Raw genomic sequence first — 18,518 nt, forward strand, 5'->3', positions numbered from 1 at the left:
TTGACTACATTTATTTCAGAAGCATTTTGGCTGTAGAGCAGTGTAATCAATGTACAGTCTTAGACTCTGCTCTCTCTAGGAAAAAAACAAAGGGGCTAATGGCTTCAAATTAACCCAAGTCATTAAGAGGGCTGCTGTCTACACAAAGACAGCAGATAGGATTGGTACTGGCATGAAATAATCACTCAGCGATTAGTGAGTCTGGTGTCTAGTAACCCACAGCTAAAGATTTTTTAAAAAAAACATGGATCAACCTGACAATGTTCCATTAAATTATTCTCTAGAGAAAACATCAAATAACTTTTTACAGTTCACTTTAACTGACCCTTAGCCATGCCTCTAGGTGTTAACATACCAAGCCTACTTTTCTATAATAGTGCATTTCAAGTCACCTGGACTTTAGTATAAGGACTTTAGTGTCAGTCTGCAGGTGAGAGGGACAAATGGTCTAGTTCATTTATTTAGATTGCACTCTGGTGAAATGTTTATGGCCTGTATGGCAAGTTCATGTGAAAAGCTGAATTTATCCAACCTTCCCCCAGACACCTCTCCCCACCCCCAAAAAAAAACGATTTATAAGAAAAGCCCCTATATATGATGAACATACCACAGGTTACCTTGAGAATGAGCTTATTACTCTACATTGAGCAGTTTCCCTGACAGTCAAGCTAGCCTCACCCAGTTTCCTCAAAAGACAAGTGTGTCACTATTTACCCAAGGAATAAATATTCACAGTGCAACATATTACATAAATTTTCCTACCATATTACAAAGCAGATTTTTTTCTTCCTAGCAGAACCTGAAGGTAGTCTGTCAGGTTATGTTGCACACCAATACAAGACAGCCTCTTATATCTGTTATCCAGGATATCCATGAATTACTTCTACAGTTCAATCCAATGTGGACTAGGAGCCAAGTGTCAAACTGCTTCTCTGTACGTGTGTATGCCATAAAAAATTAAGAGTCAACATTGTTCTTGTATGAATTTAATGTTAGCTAATCTTGTTGATTAAAATACAAGCGATAAGGAAAAAAAACATCAGCTGATGCTTAGTGGATTTATTTGCTTGTGTTTCAACCACAAATGGGGATATCAGTCACACCACCCAAAAGTAAGAGAGCATCAGCAGAAGAGGCAAAGTGTACGAGGGTAGGACAGAAAATAGTATGGAAGGCAGCATTGATAATGCTTACTCAGGGACTTACTCTTAGATAATCAAAGATATATAAAGATTGATTACAGGAATTTTGAAAATCATGATATTAATTACAAGTCATTCCATCATAGACTATGGAGTAACCATAATTTCAACTAAAAACCTAAAAAATGAAAAGGAGGTATCTACAGCAAAAATACATATTTTAAACAGCGCTATGCCACGATGTTGAGGATTACTTCAAATTCACTTACCCTTGCATTAAATATGGGAACTGGTGGCTTTGCACAGGATTGCTTTGTGCTTGTGGAAGGTTACGATGCCTCACTCCATCTGAGCTAGAGTTTATAGATGTAGATAAAGATTCTTGGCTTGTGGGTGATGGAGTTGTTGATCCAGAATGTTCTGAATTCTTAAAATAAAATAGTTTCCTTTAATATTTTCACCACACTTATAGGGGGACTCAATATTTCTATATATGCATTAAAGGCATGTTCTTAAGTGTGCTGTCTAAAGTCTCAATTATATATGGTGTAGACATATGCAACAAGAAACTTTCGTTTTAAAAAAGGCGCTATCAGTGCGCCAGATTTTCCAAAAAAGCATGCAACTGCCCATCCAGGCATAGAAGTAGGAAGCCAGGTTTACAAAAATGCTCAGCACCCAGCAGCTCCCACTGAAAAAAATCTAAATGGGAGATGTTGGGTAACGAGCTCTTTTTTTTGTCTGGCTCATAATAAATCAGCACTTAACGATTCTAATCAAATGTTTAACAGTGAACTGAGATACTAATGGACATCACTAACAGAAGTTGTTGTTGTCAGTGTCTCTCATTGTTCTTAAACAATTGCACAACCCAGTTTCGCAGGTCATGCCTGTCCTTTAAGTGCCCCCTGCTGGCTGAGCATAGCACTGTAGGCGTTCCCTGCCTCAATTTCCTTCCTTCAGACACCTCAGTAACTCCACACAAAGACACCAGCCAGTTCTGCCATGGGCGGCGGGTATAATAGGCCAGTGGAGCACTGATGCTGACACCAGACACCCAGTTGCAGATTTGGCGGGGGAAGTTTTTGCTTTATTATGCCCCATGTAGGTTCCAGGGCAGCTGAGAAAGCAGTATATGCTATTCAGCTTCCTGGGTTCATCAGTAAGCTCCCTGGACTCCAGAGAGATCATTGATGAACCCAGGAAGCAGAGTAGCACATACTGCCTCTTCAGCCACCCCGAAATCTGAATGGGGCATATCAAAGGCTCAGGTTCTTCTTCGGGAGGAGATGCTGCAGCTTTTCCCGGGCAGCTTGGGGTCTGGGGAAAGGAAGGGGAGGCGTGGCCCAGCTGGCCAGAGGCTCCTCCAGGCAAGTGGGGGGCTCCTCCAGCCGAGATGGGGTGCGCTTAGCCCATAGCTTCTCCAGCTGAGGGGGGATACTCAGGGCTCCTCTGGGTGGAGGGAGGGAGGCTCAATGCTCCTGTTGCAGGCGGGGGGGGGGGAAGGAGGAGGAGATATCAGGGCTCCACCCTGGGGGGCACGGGTGGAAGGGGTGGAGCCGGGGGCTAGCTTCCCCCAAGGGAAGCTCCTCCTGCCGCCCATGAGTTCTAGAGATGTGGCTTAGCCCTCTGGCCAAGTCACAAACAAATGTAAACCCTTCTGGGGTATCAAAAGTCCAACTGAAGAGTCCCAACAAATAAGATTCTTCTACCCTTTGGAGGCTTCTCTTCAGCCTGCCCCCTGGGCTCTAGTTCCCAGCCCCTTCCTGGGCTACTTCTGAAAGACCTTCTGGCTCTAGGATAGAGCACTTGGCCCCCAAGTTCCCTGTAGTACGCAATCTTCCACAGATGCTGGCTCAGAGCCTTCCACAGGAGCCTGTCTGCCTGCTCCCTGTGATTCTACACCAGAGTGATCTCTCTGTGTCCTCTTATGAGGCCCAGCTGTCCATTAAGCTATCACCTGACCCCTTATTCCTGCCCTCTTAGGCTGGGAAGCAGCTAATTAATTATGCCACAGATGCAGTTGACCCAAGTCTCCCTCCAAAGGGTCAGGACAGCCAGTCACCCTGACAAACCCAGAAATGAAGATCAGAATGCAGGGTGGCAAAGTTTCTAGTATAACCAGCCACCTGGACTAGAATTTGTCTAATAAATACGTTATTATATTAGCTTTCATAAACCCCAACTCCTAATATTAGCTTTTAAAGTACAGTGTTTAAATATTAGAAAAATCCATTCAAACTAAACTAGCTCTGAAGAACAGAAATTAGAACAAGGTCAACATGCCACAGATGTCAGCATGGGAACAAACATCTATACAAGCCCATCTGCCCGCAACAAAAAGCATGCAAGACATAGTTTTACCTACTAGAGTGACAACTGAAGAACGGAAGAAAGAATGAATGATGGATAAAGTCCATCTGCTTTCTGATGGATGCTTTTTCTACTAGATTAGGAATCTGGCACTGTGTACTAACATGATTTAAAATAATTACTCTGCAGACAAGCATACCGATAGTTTATAATGCAAAGCAGTAAGCGTGGAAGCCAATTATTTAAAAAACTATAATATAAATTTAGACTTTTTGAAAAGAAATATTTATAAAATCCCTCTGAATAATTCATTGTACTCAAGTATTGCCCAGAGATTGGCTTAAGCTCTTCAGCTACATGGGCAAGTCCCAATCTGTATGCTGTCTAGTGCAGGTGTGTCAAAGAGGGGACAAAACTTGGCCTTCCAGTGAGGTGAGAATAACTGAGACAGCTGGTCACTGCCAAAGTGCTGTTTTTGCTTACTGACAGTCAACCAACAGAACACAGGTAACATGTGCATATGTCCCAGCTAACCCTCAACAGCCTCCTGGAAAAGAGTCACATTCCCACCTAAGGAGAGGAGGCTCACCATAATGAAGGAAAAGAAGATTCTTAGAACCATTTTTACCTGCTATTCTATCACAGCCAAACACAGTAAAGAAAACTCCCACTTTCAGGCTCCAGGGAAGAAGGATTGTTTAAATATAAAATACATAGCAGTTTTGAAGTCACAAATTTCATCTTCTAATGAAGACTACAGGGATTTTAGAATTGTTACAGTTACCAGAACAGGGTTCATATGTTTTTTCTATTACAATTTTAATATTTGAAGCACTGCCCTTGAATACCCAAGTTTAATTGTACAAAATAGACAGTTTACATAAGGTTGTTTTTACACCACATTTTGCACTTTCATTGTATTGTTTTACAATCAGGTTTTAAAAACTAATGATAAGTGCTGACGAAAAAGACCATGATCAAATGAGAAAAATCTCCACTCCATATCTCAAAAAAAACAAACTCACTGAGCTGTTGCCAGATGTCGATGCTCCATGACACACAGAACTGGTGCTTGGTTTTGGAGAACTTGGGGGGGTCCGTGAAGTACATACTAGATGAACCATATGATATTCATCTTGCTAAAATTAAAGAAATGAAAAAGAGTTTAAACAACAATATTTGGAAAGTTTCTAGGTTAAATGGGATTAAAAACCTACTTTCAAAGTAAACTCACAATTAATAAGGCAGCATGATGCAAAATTTAGTAGATATACACGTCAAACTTAAGCCCACTATGACAGAGAGTTTCTTACCAATTCACTATATCACTATGCACAATAGCGTACGTTCTGGCATATAAATTTCTCTTGTCCCTGCCTCTAGAACTGCAGCATGGTACAATGGGTATACCACCACACTAGGAAACAGGAGACCACATTTTGTTTCTAGCTTTGCCACTAACTTATGGTGACAAGTCATTTACTGTTCTGTGCCTTAGTTTTCCCATCTGTGAAATAGAAAATATGCTCTTAAGTGGCTTTGAGATGTGTAATGAGTGCTAAGTATAATTATTGCAGTCAAACAATAAATACTCAGTACTTACCGTATATACTCATTCATTAGCCCGTTCATTTATAAGCCGACCCCCCAAGATGGTTAGGTAAAAAAAACCAAAAACTGTATGACCCTTTCATAAGCCGACCCTATATTTCAGGGGTTGGCAAACTTTGGCTCCTGGCCCGTTAGGCTAAGCCTCTAGTGGGCCTGGACGTTTTGTTTACCTGGAGCGTTCACAGGCATGGAACCCCTCAGCTCCCAGGGGCCGCGGTTTGCCGTTCCCAGCCAATGGGAGCTGTGGGAAGTGGCGAACTGCAGCCACTGGGAGCTGAGGGGCTCCGTGCCTGTGAGCGCTCCAGGTAAACAAAATCCCAATGTATTCAACTCAATAGAGTTTAAAATCATCAAATTTTGGTGTAGACCCGTTTATAAACTGACTCCCGCTCTTTGATGCGTAACTTTTTTACCAAAAATATTCAGCTTATGAAAGAGTATATATGGTACGTAGAATTGTTCAAAGTGATGTACAAACCTTAGTTCTAACCCACATGAGATACAGAAAGTATCTCCATTTTTATTTGGGGAAACTGAGGAAAAGAGCTATAGTGACTTGCCCAAAACCATGAGTCACTGGCAGAGTCAGACTTGGAAATCAACAGTTTTTGATTTGTACATAGAGTTGGATTCTCCAAGAATATGCTGTTTCTCAAACAGGGATGTGATAAAGACTGCTCAATTTGCAGGTATCTATTTTATTCCATAGGAAAAAAACCACTAGAAATAAATAGCTTAAATGGATATGGCCATAGCTATTTCAGGTGTGCTGAGACTATATTCAAATTGCACTGTGGGGCTCTCTCAGTATTCACATACAAGAGCCTGCCTCGATTCTGAAGTCATGCTGCAGCACACTCCATGGCACAAATAAAATGTGCAGTTGTTACAATAGTTATCAGGATAAGTTTAGAAGTATTTTATTTTTTAGATAAGGCTAAAGCTTAGAACACTAACCCTAAATAGCCAGATTTAATTCTTCAAAACAGACAACAGAAAGGTTGCTTTTACACCACATTCTCCATTCCCACTTTTTCTTTTTTTTAAATCAAGCAAACATAGCCACCCTGATGCTAAACCCCAACAAACGCCACTCCTGCTCTAGAGAGACAAGGTTGGTGAGATAATATCTTTTACTGGACCAACTGCTGTGGGTGAGGGAGACAAGCTTTCGACCTTACACAGAGTTATTTTTGACCTGAAGGAGAGCTCTGTGTAAGCTTGAAAGCTAGTGTCCCTCACCCACAGAAGTTGGTCCAATAAAAGTTATTACCTCACTCACCTTGTCTAATATCCTGGGACTGATACAGCTACAACACCACTGCATACTCCCACTCTAGTCAACTCCATTTCTAGCCCCAGGCTCCTCTCTTGCTTCCACTCCCTAGTTGGTACCTTCCTTCCTCCGCTATTCAGATTTGTCTCATTCAAAGAGCAGTGGAATTTGACCAATTCAAAAAATAATCTCCACATTGACTAATAAGGTTCCTCCCATACAGCTGCAACTTACAGAATGCTTGACATTATAGAATGTTCTTTCAAGCTTAGTATCTGAGTGGCACTGACCAATAGCACTGCCATCACGTGTTATGGCTATACACACACATGTACACAGGTTTTCAGTGCACATGCTCAAGGAGTTCCTAGACATCTCAACATGTGTGTAAGTACTATTTTGGACAACACTCCATGTCAAGAGAGCAAAATGTCAGAGAAAAATTTCAGTAGATATTCATCAAATCCTTAGCTGATATCAGAACAGATGGCTAGTCGGACAAAGTACTAGAAGCCATGAGCTAAAGATTCTTTTCTTCAAAATCTAAAGCAATTGATGGCACATTTGGGAAGGAGGATATGGTGGACAAAAAAGAATATTTCACTTCCCTTCTATCACAGTTTTTATTTCCCTTCCTTCCCCTCGCATTACAATCTTTTCTTAATTAGACTGATAAAGATGCCCCCAACTCAGTTCTGGGGTCATACAGGGATGAAAAATTCTTTAAGTAAAACAATTTGATGTACAGTAGCTGAAGACCATTATGAAAACGTTTGTAGAATCAGACAGGTAAACGGGGTGAGCGGGGTTTATTTATATGGGCTCTTCCTCCAGCAGATAAGCATGGCTTGAATTTGTGTATCAGAGAAAACAGGATATATAAACAGGCCAACTCATCTATGCTTACCACAAAAATCCATAAGCCATGGAGCTACTGTAGCTTTTCAGGGAATGGAAAGAACTGTATTTTTCTAAACTGATTCAGGCCTTTAGTCATTACTAGTCAGCAATCACAGAAAATAAGGTTTTTGCACAAAAAGTAGATGCTAAAAATTTTATGAAACAAGAAAAAAAAACTGGAATAGAAGATTTATTGCCAGTAAAAATAATTCCACAAACAGTTTTCCACTAACTCTAGTCATAATCTAATTAAGTTTGGTGGTATTTGATCAGATACAAGTGATGTATACATTTCAAAATTTCCTTAATCAGGAGAGGAACAACACTATGAAGCTGTTGAGATTTGTTTAAATTATATTAATAAATATCCTTTTGGAAAAAATTCCTATTTGTCAATAGATATTTCACCTTAAAGCCATGCTAATAATCATATCTCCAGTATTTCAGGATTCTGATACCATGTTACCCAAGCTTCCTCATGGTTTTTCATCTCATCTTCAAGTAATATGACATCACACTGATTTAAAGGTTTAACAACTGAACACACATTATTTGACTAGTCTTTTTTTTTTCTTTTTTTTTTTTTTTTTTTTTAGTTTTTTTTAAACCAGCCTCAAACCGACTGAGTGGATCTTCGGTAGCATTTTCACAGCGCTTCCCATCAAGGAATTTGACAAATGAGGTAATCATTATTATCCCTATCTGTCAGACACAGAAACTGTTTTTCTGCATACCAGGCATGCGCTTTTAAACTGCAAGGGTTGATAAATACATTGATTTCAATACTTTAAAGAATTCCAGGAACAGAAGTTAGTTCATTCTCACTGATGTTCAGGTATTGCATATTAAAATTACACAGCAGTGTATTTCTTTATCCCGACAAAATAGCTTCAGGTGAAATCTTTACTGCTTTCAATGCATCCTAACCTCAGCAATGAGACTAAACTAAATGCATTATGGTTTCTACCACAGGCAAAATTCAGAGATTTTATTTAGAGTTCCTGGTACAAAATAATCTCTCCAGCACATCATTTTTCTAAATGCACTAATCTTACACTATTCTCATTTGATCAAGTTCCTCCTGCCTGGTGGTACTGACCCAGGCTATTCTCTCCAGACCAAGAACTACACATTTTCTATGTTTAGCTATTAAGTACTAAGACGCACTATGTTTTCTCTTTTTGAGGCCTGAGTTCAAATTCAGTTTAGCCAGAGGAGCCTAAAATTAAACTAGTAAAACTAAATCAATCTGTAAGGCAAACCAGCAGAGAAAGAAAAAAAAAAAAAAAAGGTGCACCAACCAAATTACACTGCTACCTCAATATAACGCGACCCGATATAAAATGAATTCGGATATAAAGCGGTAAAGCAGTGCTCCGGGGGGGCGGGGCTGCGCACTCCGGTGGATCAAAGCAAGTTCAATATAAATAAGGCAGTAAGATTTTTTGGCTCCTGAGGACAGTGTTATATCAAGGTAGAGGTGTAGTACTATCAAGCCGTCACGAGCAAAACATAGCCAGCAGCAGTTAAAAATGTTTAAAGATTAATACCAGGATAGGAGTCAGGATACTATGCAGAACACATTTCTACGTATGAACAGCCATGCACTACCATCAATTTAAACAAAGAACTCCCATTTTTGTCCAAGAGTTCTGCTGTGGATTGAGGGAAGCATATGACCCTATAAATATAACTGTTTTCAGATCAATACAAAACTCAGCATTCTAGTGAACATATGCAGGATCCATGCTTCAAAGCTGCCACAATTAAACTTATGTCATCACCCAACAGTGAAGTTAGCACTTGGGACAGCTGTCAAAAACCAGTCATTCTATTCCTCATGCTACTAGCTAAGAATTAATGCAAAATATTCTACCCTCTCCCACCAAACCTCTCTCGGTCCTTCAAAAAACTCTACTCCCCTGCAGAGGGACATGAACTTTCAAATTAGTTTTCCTAAACACATTTAGACTACATGTCTAATAAGATGCTCAATCTCAATATAAGAATGAAAAGTTTGAAGTTAAACAACAATGCAAATTTAGAGTCCTATTTCCCCCACACAATGGTTTTGCTTAAAATATCATATGGTGTTGATGTAAAGCTTACTTTTCTGAGAATATCTTTCAGCTGCAGATGATCAGGAAGCAGTCTGCCAGAATACACCAGTCTCTGATCCTTTGTAGACTATGAGATGGGACAAAGAGAGGAATTTAGCTTTTTTCCAGCTGTACAGATTTACAGCTGGAAACAACATTTGTAGATGAAAAAAAAAATCCCTTGCAAATTCCCACCACCTACTGTTAGTCTGCAGAACACATTTCAGTGGTTTTGTAATTTCAACTGTTATGGAAAACTGCTGATAGTGCATAACAAAAGGTGGGGGGATCCAGGTGTGGGATGAGAGGGTTCTGTGTTGGTCAATCTGGGTGCGGGTGGCTCAGTGGGGGATCTGGGTGTGGGGGGGATCTGGATGCACAGGGACTTGTTGGGGGGGGGTTCTCTAGGTGCAATGGTAATGGGACTCTGCAGGAGGGTCCAAGTGAAAGTGGGTGAGGCTCAGCAAGGGGGGTCTGCGTGTGGGGTGGATAGAGCTCGGCAGTGGGGTCTGGGGAGCTCAGTGAGGGATCCAGGTGCAGTTGGTTGGGGATTGGGGTGGCTCGTTGGGGTGGTCCAGGTGCAGGGGGAGTGAGGCTCATCGGGGGGTTCTGAGTGCAAGGGGGTGAGGCTCAGCAGGAGGGTCTGGATATGAGGGGGTCGGGATGCACAGGGGTTGGGTGGATGGGGGAGCAGCTCCCTCTACAGGGATCCCTCCCCCTGCAGCTGAGAAGCGATGGGTGCAGGAAGCACGGGGCGGGGGGGGGGGGGGGGTTTGCAGAGTTTCCTACAGCGGGGGGAGAAATCTGGGGGTGGGTCTGACATGGCCCCAGATGCCGTGCAGGTGAAGAGGGAGTCCCAAACTCCCCAGCCCAGCTGGGACTAGCAGATGAGTCTGGTGCAGGGTAGGAGCCACCAGCCAGGTCTTCCCCAGTCCCGCGCCCTTCCCCACAGTGATTTCTCTCTCTGCCAGCTGCCCTGGGCACCCGAAACATACTGCTGGGGATGGTCGCATGACCCCTCTTGTGGCTTCCCTTTGTTTCCCTGTCAGAAAGTTATTTTTCTGCAGGGAAACAAAGAAATCTGCGGGGGACAAATTCTGCGCATGTGCAGAATTTCCCCAGGAGTAGAAAGTATATGTGGGAGACCAAGTTACGCTACTACAGCACCCAATGTGATTTTTATATGTCACCACTGGTATCAGGCACTTTATGCAGAAAAAGATCCCTTTGGTTTTACCTTTGCTGGTAGGATCAAAGTGTTTTAACTAAATTACGAAATCATGCTATAGCCTTGGTGAAGTTCACTGTATGGTTCCATTTATAAAGGCAAAACGTAAGTAGTTTTAACAGTTTCAGGATACCACTAGATCCCTGAACAGCTTTTCTAGTTTAAATGGGCCCTGAAGCCTTATCTACAGTGGGAATTTTTTTTAAAAAGAAGTTCCCCACCTTTGCTAACTTCACTTGAACAAGCACAAGCAACATTAAGAATCCTGAGGTAAAAAAGATTATAACTGGCAAAGTTTTTCAGCACACCTAACTCAATATGGAGCAAGTGTTGCTGACATGATGCTTGATGTAAACCACCCCCCAAATCCCTAATTTAGACTAGAGCTAACATTTGTTCAACTGAACCTGTTATCAGTGTACACATTGCTTAAGATTCTGCATTCCTTTCCCCCTTCTCTTAATATGCAGCTATGTATGCAGTCTCATATAAGTCACTATTCAGGACCAAAGATCTTACTGAGATCCAGATTTCTAATGCAAAATATTTTTTAACATCCTTTGAGACCGTCTTTGTATGTCTCAGTGCAGCAGAAGGCAATACACACTTTTTTTTTTTTTTTTTAATCACCTTTATAGGCTTCCCAGTAATTTAGCAAGCTGTACTCCGGACACTACACTGGTACAGATTTTTCTTCTGGAAAAAGCCACATCACTACAAACATTTAGAACAATACTGGGCAAAGAATTAGAAAATGTACTATAGTGTAGAGACCTGCCCTAGATTACCTAAAAAAGTTTCCTTCCAACTCCAATTTCTGATGTACCACATTCAATACAGTCACACTAGAAGCTGCCTCAAAAAAAGAAACCCATCAGTGACAGAAAAGGAAGGCAAAGTTTACTGCAGGAGATATGGGTGGAGAACATCAGACAAATGCACAAAACTAGTTTTGTCCTAGCAACCAAAAGGTGGAAACTGTACCGAAAAATAGTGACAAAACAAGTCCTAAGTGCCGTCTTCACATTGTAGAGTCCACTTTAGATTACTAGCAGAAGACAGTAAGTTATACTGCCCCATTGGTTATTGGCAAGTGTGAGCAACTTTTTCTGTATTGTAGCACACTGACTACATTCTTTCCACATTTCACTGCTAGGACTAATTTCTGTTAAGAAAACATTCATAATTTGTAAGTTTTTACTCTCCATGCTTAGTGCCCTTGGCTTTGACCCATCTTATTTAATTAGATTGTTTTGAATAGAGCTGAAAGGTGTTTGTTATATAAGAACTTCATTGAACATAGCATCCTATTGTTATAAAACCTCGGCTTTCAACATCACAAAAACAAGCATCACAGGAATAGAGTTAACTATAGCAGCAAAGATAGTACAAAAGACCATATTTTTGTACATACAGCAAGATTTAAAAGTTCTTTGGAGACGTAGACAAAAATCATATCACAAGAAAAATGCCACAGAGGACTTCTGAAGAATCCAGAGGGCTTACCTCATAAGATTATAATGCAAGATTAAAAAAAAAAGTTTGTCCTAAGTATACAGTATATAGCGCGCGGGGGGGGGGGGGGGGGGGGGGCTGAAATCCCTTAAAATGGATAGGAAGCCAGTACAAGTTGCTTTCTGTTTTTTTTCTATGAGGTAGTCTCCTGCATGGTCAAATACAGGTGCCCTGCTTTGGTAACTTTATATAAGAAGTTCTAATACATGAAAAATTGTTTTACATCATCTAGTTACCAACTGCCTGCTCAAAAGCTATATAATTAACAAACAATAATTCTCTGGCATAATCCTTAAACTGAGTAGATTCTTGAGAACAAAACACCTAGAATATTTCTTGTCTAGTAAAAATCAAATAAATCCCTTTGCACAAACTTAAACATGTAACTGCACTTCTAATTAGCCTATGCCAGTAAAGAACATTTACATCTTGAGAATGACATGAATATTTGCTAATCTAAAGTCTCTAGTTCAGTAATTCCTAGTGTGGTTTATGCCTTTCCAGTCTTGCTTCTCCAAAAGACATGCAAATATTTTTGCTGAGTTTATTTATACTAACAAAAGTAATATCTGGAGCACTATTACAGAGCTCAATTTCTCAACACTACTGTCTACTTTATATAAGAAGTAACCTACAGCAAAATCATTTCTGCACTATATGGTCAGAGTTATTTATGGCTAAGAGTAATGACAATTCTGAGGATAGCATCTCTACAGAATTTGGTAATGGACTAAGTTTCCTAAAGGAAATTCCTCTGTTTCTCGTCGAGCAGCTCTCTTTGGTAGGTGGTAGAAATTCAAGTTTTTGACACGTAAGTATGGTTTCTCCCATCCCATTTTTCCACAGAAATGTAAATAAAGTCCTTCAAATGTAACTATTAAGAAAATATGGTCATCAATCTAATTTAAGCTTTGCCCATGTGTTCATAATTCATTTACCATCAGAAAAAAGGTTAATTCACTCAAAAACTACATTAATGTGAAGTTAAGGTTGTTAACATCCATTCCTAAATAAACACTAAAAAGAAGATGTCAAGTTTGGATTCTTTCATGAACCTTCGAAATAACCTTTTTCATACACAAGGTATCAATATTCATAAATACAAAAGAATAGATGCATGCACTGTAATGGTTTGAACCTAGGATCTACCATTCTAGAATCACCTTTTGAAAACACAACTCAGTTTTTTTCCAAAGTATTTACACCTACAAGTAAACTTATCCCTTGGGGAAGTTGTGATTCAAGTGACTTGTCTATAAAAACTGCACTAGTTTAAATCGGTTTAAAATGTACACACACAAATCAATTTAATCCTCACTTAAATCCATTTATCTTAATTCAGTGAATTAACAATGCAGTCTAGACAGATTTTAGCAATGGTTTAACTGGTTTAAGAGCATTTACATTAAGAGTTTGCACTGATTTAACTGGGGCCTTTTTATAATAATATAAATTAGTACAACTGTTCTAATACAGACAATGCCTGAGTCTTCAGAATTCTGGGGTCCTTTGCATCATAACTGGGTTACTGACAATCTCTTGCTCTTAGCTTCCCATTATGTTACCACACGAAAAAATACCCAAAAGTTAAAACATGGATTAGAAATGATATATTAAACTTATGACAAGAGGCAACACTCTTGATTGTGAATCAATGTTGGTTAGTCTCACATTTGTTACTTTTATTTTGTAATAATTTTATAAATAAAAATTATTTCAATGGCTGGTAAATCTAAGGAGGGGACAAAACATTTATCATTTTTAATATGCCATAAATAAGTGTATGAATTGACTAATGGTATAACAATGATCTACGAGGGTCATATAAAACAGCTTGAAAAGTTTATAATCAGTAAGTGATGGCAATTGATTTCTCCCTTCCATCACTAATTAAAATTGAGAGAGGAAAATGTTATGCCTATATGCAGCACTTGTGAACTAGTGCATCTTTTGTTGGCATTTTAACGAATATTAAATTATTTTATTTCTAAATCTTGTTTCTCAAACTTCTACAGTCACTAAAGTCCGACAAAACAGTATAAAGCATTTTTCTTTTAAAAAGTTTTAGCAGTGCAAAAATTTAAATTGAACTTGAAAAAAATTAATTTCCAGAACTCATTAGTAAATTAAACCTTTCCAAGCCTACATATAGCTAAGATAAGTTTGCCAGTTTTACTCAACTTTTATTAGAGGGAAGGGGAGGAGAAAACTTCTAAAACCTAAATACTTTCCATACTGTTTTATAGGACACCACAGATTTTTTTTTTTTTTTTAAAAGGCTCCTTTAATCTGTGACCATCAATCACAAACTAAAACATATGCAGTAAATCCCACTCCAACTGACACTTGAACTTGCTGAATTAGTTAACAGTAACTGTATATGAGGTACAATGAAATTCTCAACACAAAAAAGCAAAACTGATTAAATTAGCATTCTCCCCATCCTCTTCAACCCAGCATGGAAACATATTTAATAGGTCAGGTAAAATTAAGGCCTGGTCTACACCTAAAACTTAGGTTGACCTAGATACGTCACTCAGGGTATAAAAAAAAAAAAAAATCATCAAAGCACTGAGATGTAGCTAAGCCAACCTAAGCCACAGTGTAAACACTGCTAGGTTGACAGAATTCTTTCATTAACCTAGCTGCTGCATCTGGAGGTGGTGGACTTACTACAGAGACAGAAAAAGCCCTTTCATCCCTGTGCTAAGGCCGGGTCTACACTTAAAAATTAGATTGACCTAGCTATGTCATTCAGGGCTGTGAAAAATTTCACACCTTGAGCACCATCGTCAGGTCAGCCTAACCCCTGGTGGTGTATATGTGGTAAGGTCGATGGAAGGATTCTTCCGTCAACCTAGCTATACCACCTCTCGGAGAAGTGGATTATCTACATCGACAGAAAAACCTCTTCTGTGGGTGTAGAAAGTGTGTACATTTCAGGCAGGTCTACACTACAGCAGCAATCGATCCACCGGCGGCTGATTTAGCGGGTCTAGTAAAGACCCACCAAATCGACTGCAGATCGCTCTCCAGTCGATCCCTGTACTCTACCTCCAATGAGAAGAGTAAGGTAAATTGACGGGAGATTTTCTCCTGTCAACCTCCCGCGCTGTATACTCCGCAGTAACTCAACCTAAGGTACGTCGACTCCAACTGCGTTATTCACATAAGAGCGCTACAATGGCATAGCTGCAGCTGTAGAGTAGACAAAGCTTAAGTCTCCTGGTAACCAGAGACCCATTGAGAAGGAATTTATTACTCAACTGGAGTAAGTGGTTTTCACTAATCTGCTCAGTTCCCTGAAAAAGTAATGATGCAATGCATATAAATTCTCTTATGCATTAGAGTTGTTTCCTAAAGCTGATTCAAGTCTCTGCCTATGTCAGATCCGGGGAAGATGTGTATTCACATACCAGTTCAACAAATATTAGGAAAGTGTTTTCTATTGATGAAAAAGTTGTAACCAATCGAAGGTGTCTGTTCATTTCCTTTAAAATGGACATGCTCCTTTCATACATAGTATAATTAATAGATAAATTCACAAGTTTTGCCCTCAGGATATTTACTACTCCAGCAGATGTCAGTGTAGCTTTATCAGTTACAATATAATCATGTTGTAAGCTAGATAAAAAATAATCTGCACGCCTGACAAAGCATACACAACAGTTCTATTTTCCTTCCAACTTTAATTCCTTCTTTAAAAATATAGACCCTCTTTTCAAAGATGAAACTACAACAATTTTACCACTAAAGCAAAATCCTACAATTGCACTTTTTGAAGGAGACCGATAAAGCAGCTGACCATTTTATTACACCAGCTCTATGCTAGCCATTTGCAATACAAACTCATCCTTTGTTCTATTCTTTTCCAAGTATTACAGTAGCACCCAGATGCTCCAATCAAGCCTAGGCTCCCACTGTGCTGGTGCTATACAAAGATAAAATAAAACTGTTCGTGCCTCAGATAACAATCTATATACGTTTCATAGATTCAGAGTTTAAGGCCAGAAGGGACCATCAGATCATATAGTCTGACCTCCTATATATAACAGGCCCTTAAATTTCACCCAGTACTGAATCCTTTAACCGGTGTTTGCTAAAGCATCCAGTCTTGATCCAAAATCATCAAGACATGGAGAATCCACCACTTCCCTTTGTAGTTTGTTCATACATTTAATCATCCTCACTTAAAAAATGTATGCCTTATTTCTAACTTGAATTTGTCTGGTTCCTCTTATGCTTTTCTCTCCTAGATAAAAGAGCCCTTCAGTACCCTGTACTTTTTCCCCAGGAAAATACTTATACAGTGTAATCAACTCACCTCTCAATGTGCCTAAGAACCAAATACACTACTTCCTGCACATTTTAAATGGCAATTGAATAGCAAACAAGAATTATTCTGGATGTATTAAGAATGCACTTAATATATTTGAACCATCAATTTTTGTTTTTTTCCTTAGCCCCATGGGTGCTACAGTTCTTTTAATTTGCGAATTTGGAATCAAACGAAGTTTCAAGTTCTTTCAATTTGCAAGTCACAACATTTCTTCAGAAGGCAGCAATAATTAATTTTTAGTGTTAGTAAAAATGGAAAGCTTTATATCTGGACAACCAACATCCACTTTTGTCCCAAAAGTATTGGCAAGAATTGAGAACACAGCAATGGCCTTCAGTGTTAGGAAGAGCTAATTTCTAAACCAAGGTTGGAGGAGAGGGGGGAGAGAAGTTTGGCCATTATGCTCTTTTTAAGCATTATCTTCACATTGTTTAAGCATTCCTGCAGCCCATCCCTTCCATAAGTATATTATATGGTTTGTGAAACTTAGCAGTGACCCCTCACCCCCAAAAAAACCCTCAGGGGCCTTCCATTTACAGAAGTTTAGCCAAAAACATCTACTTCTCCAGTTAGCCTAGAGATGTCCAATTTTAGTTACTTAGCACATTAGCAAACTATTAATACACAATATTTATTAAAACAATTACACCCTTCAAGCCAAATGTACCGTGCCCCACTTAGACTATGCAAAAGGAGAAAGATACTGATTATGCTTCCTGTTTCCCCCAAAAAAAGACAACTGCAAACTTTACTTGGCTTGCACATCAAGGACAATGGGGCCCTGCTCACGGCCCCTAGAAGTCGCTGCAATACCCAGAGTACCGGGGCAGGCAGTATGGCCCTGGGCAGGCTGCTACGAGGCAAGGCAGCGACTTACCGGCTTACTGGGGTAGACTTTGGAGAGGTGAGTTTTCAGCGTGCCCACGGTCCAGTCCAGGAAGCAGCTGATGGTCTGGTCGGTGTATTTCTGGTTGGGCGCTTTGATGATGAGGGTCACCGGGTGACCCACCAGGCTTTGGTCCATGCTGCTCGCACGGGCTCGCTCTCCCCGCGAGGGGCGAAGCCGCTGAAGCTCGACGGCCGGGGAGGGAGGATCAGTGTCCGGGGGCGAGTTTGACAAGGAGGCTTCGGCCGCCCATCCCCGCGGTCTCGGTGGGAGCCGCCCCTACAGTACAGGGAGGGGGAAAGTAGGCGGGACCCCGCCGAGCCACGCCAGGGCGGTGTCCGCCTGCGGAGGGGGGAGAGGGGCGAGTTAGGGGCGTCACACACCAATCCCCCCACGCAACAAGGGCCGCGACCCCCCCCCCCTCCTCACAGGCTCCCCCCGGGGCCGGTAACCAGGGCAGGGGGCCGAGCCCAGCGCTCAGGCGAGGCCTGGTCACACTCAGCGCCCCCCGGGCGCGGCCTGCATCCCCCTCCCCGCAAACAGCAGCGACGGGCCCCGACCCGCCCGTACCGAGCCCGGCCGCGCGCTCCCGAGAACCCGGCGGCGGCTCAGCCTGTCCCGCAGCTGTTCAGCTGGCGTAAAATGGAGACCGGAAGTGGTTCGCCTCCCTCCGCCTGCGGCTCCCCGTGCGCGGCGCCAGGGGGCGCTGGGGGTGGCGAACTGAGCATGCGCACTCCCCCCAGCGAGCAGAGACCGCTGCATTCCCCCAGCCCCGGGCCTGCTCTTGGCCAAGCCCCACCTAGGATATCCAACAGGGCCGCATCAGCCCTGTTGGGGCCAGGGAAACCCAGTCACTCCACCTTGGACCCAAGGAAAAGGGCGCCCCCTGCTGCTGGGGGGCAGCAGGGCCTCAGAGGGGGCTGTTCACACAGGCTGCATCCAAAGCCGGTGAGAACCAAGAGCTACAGCAAGGCACCTTCCCTGGAGCTTTCTGAAGTCGTATCTGCTCGGAGGGAGAAAGTCCCCCGCTCGCTCCAGCACCCAGAGCTCCATGCCCTCTGCAACAAGTGTTTGGTCTTTGGCTAGTGCTCCGCACAGGGGGCTGCTAGGTACTATCATCCTACAAATACATCTCTACCTCAATATAACGCTGTCCTCGGGAGCCAAAAAATCTTACCGCGTTATAGGTGAAACCGATTTATATCGAAC

General features: G+C 41.4%; 1 protein-coding gene across 1 annotated transcript in view; it reads right to left on the minus strand.

Annotated features, from left to right (window-relative positions):
- Positions 1-17,968, minus strand: part of LOC112117320 (homocysteine-responsive endoplasmic reticulum-resident ubiquitin-like domain member 2 protein) — a 28,023-nt gene extending 10,055 nt beyond the window's left edge. Inside the window, exons 1-5 of the mRNA XM_026663492.1 lie at positions 17,880-17,968; positions 17,301-17,651; positions 9,352-9,429; positions 4,481-4,594; positions 1,412-1,569 (exon numbers count right to left, since the gene is read on the minus strand). Of these exons, the coding sequence (XP_026519277.1) occupies positions 1,412-1,569; positions 4,481-4,594; positions 9,352-9,429; positions 17,301-17,447 (497 nt within the window). The 5' untranslated portion in view covers positions 17,448-17,651; positions 17,880-17,968. The remainder of the gene's footprint in view (positions 1-1,411; positions 1,570-4,480; positions 4,595-9,351; positions 9,430-17,300; positions 17,652-17,879) is intronic.
- Between the last annotated feature and the right edge of the window lie 550 nt (positions 17,969-18,518).

This window comes from Terrapene carolina, unplaced genomic scaffold (genome assembly GCF_002925995.2).
Source record: "Terrapene carolina triunguis isolate 2854851 unplaced genomic scaffold, T_m_triunguis-2.0 Scaffold33715, whole genome shotgun sequence".
NCBI lineage: Eukaryota > Metazoa > Chordata > Testudines > Emydidae > Terrapene > Terrapene triunguis.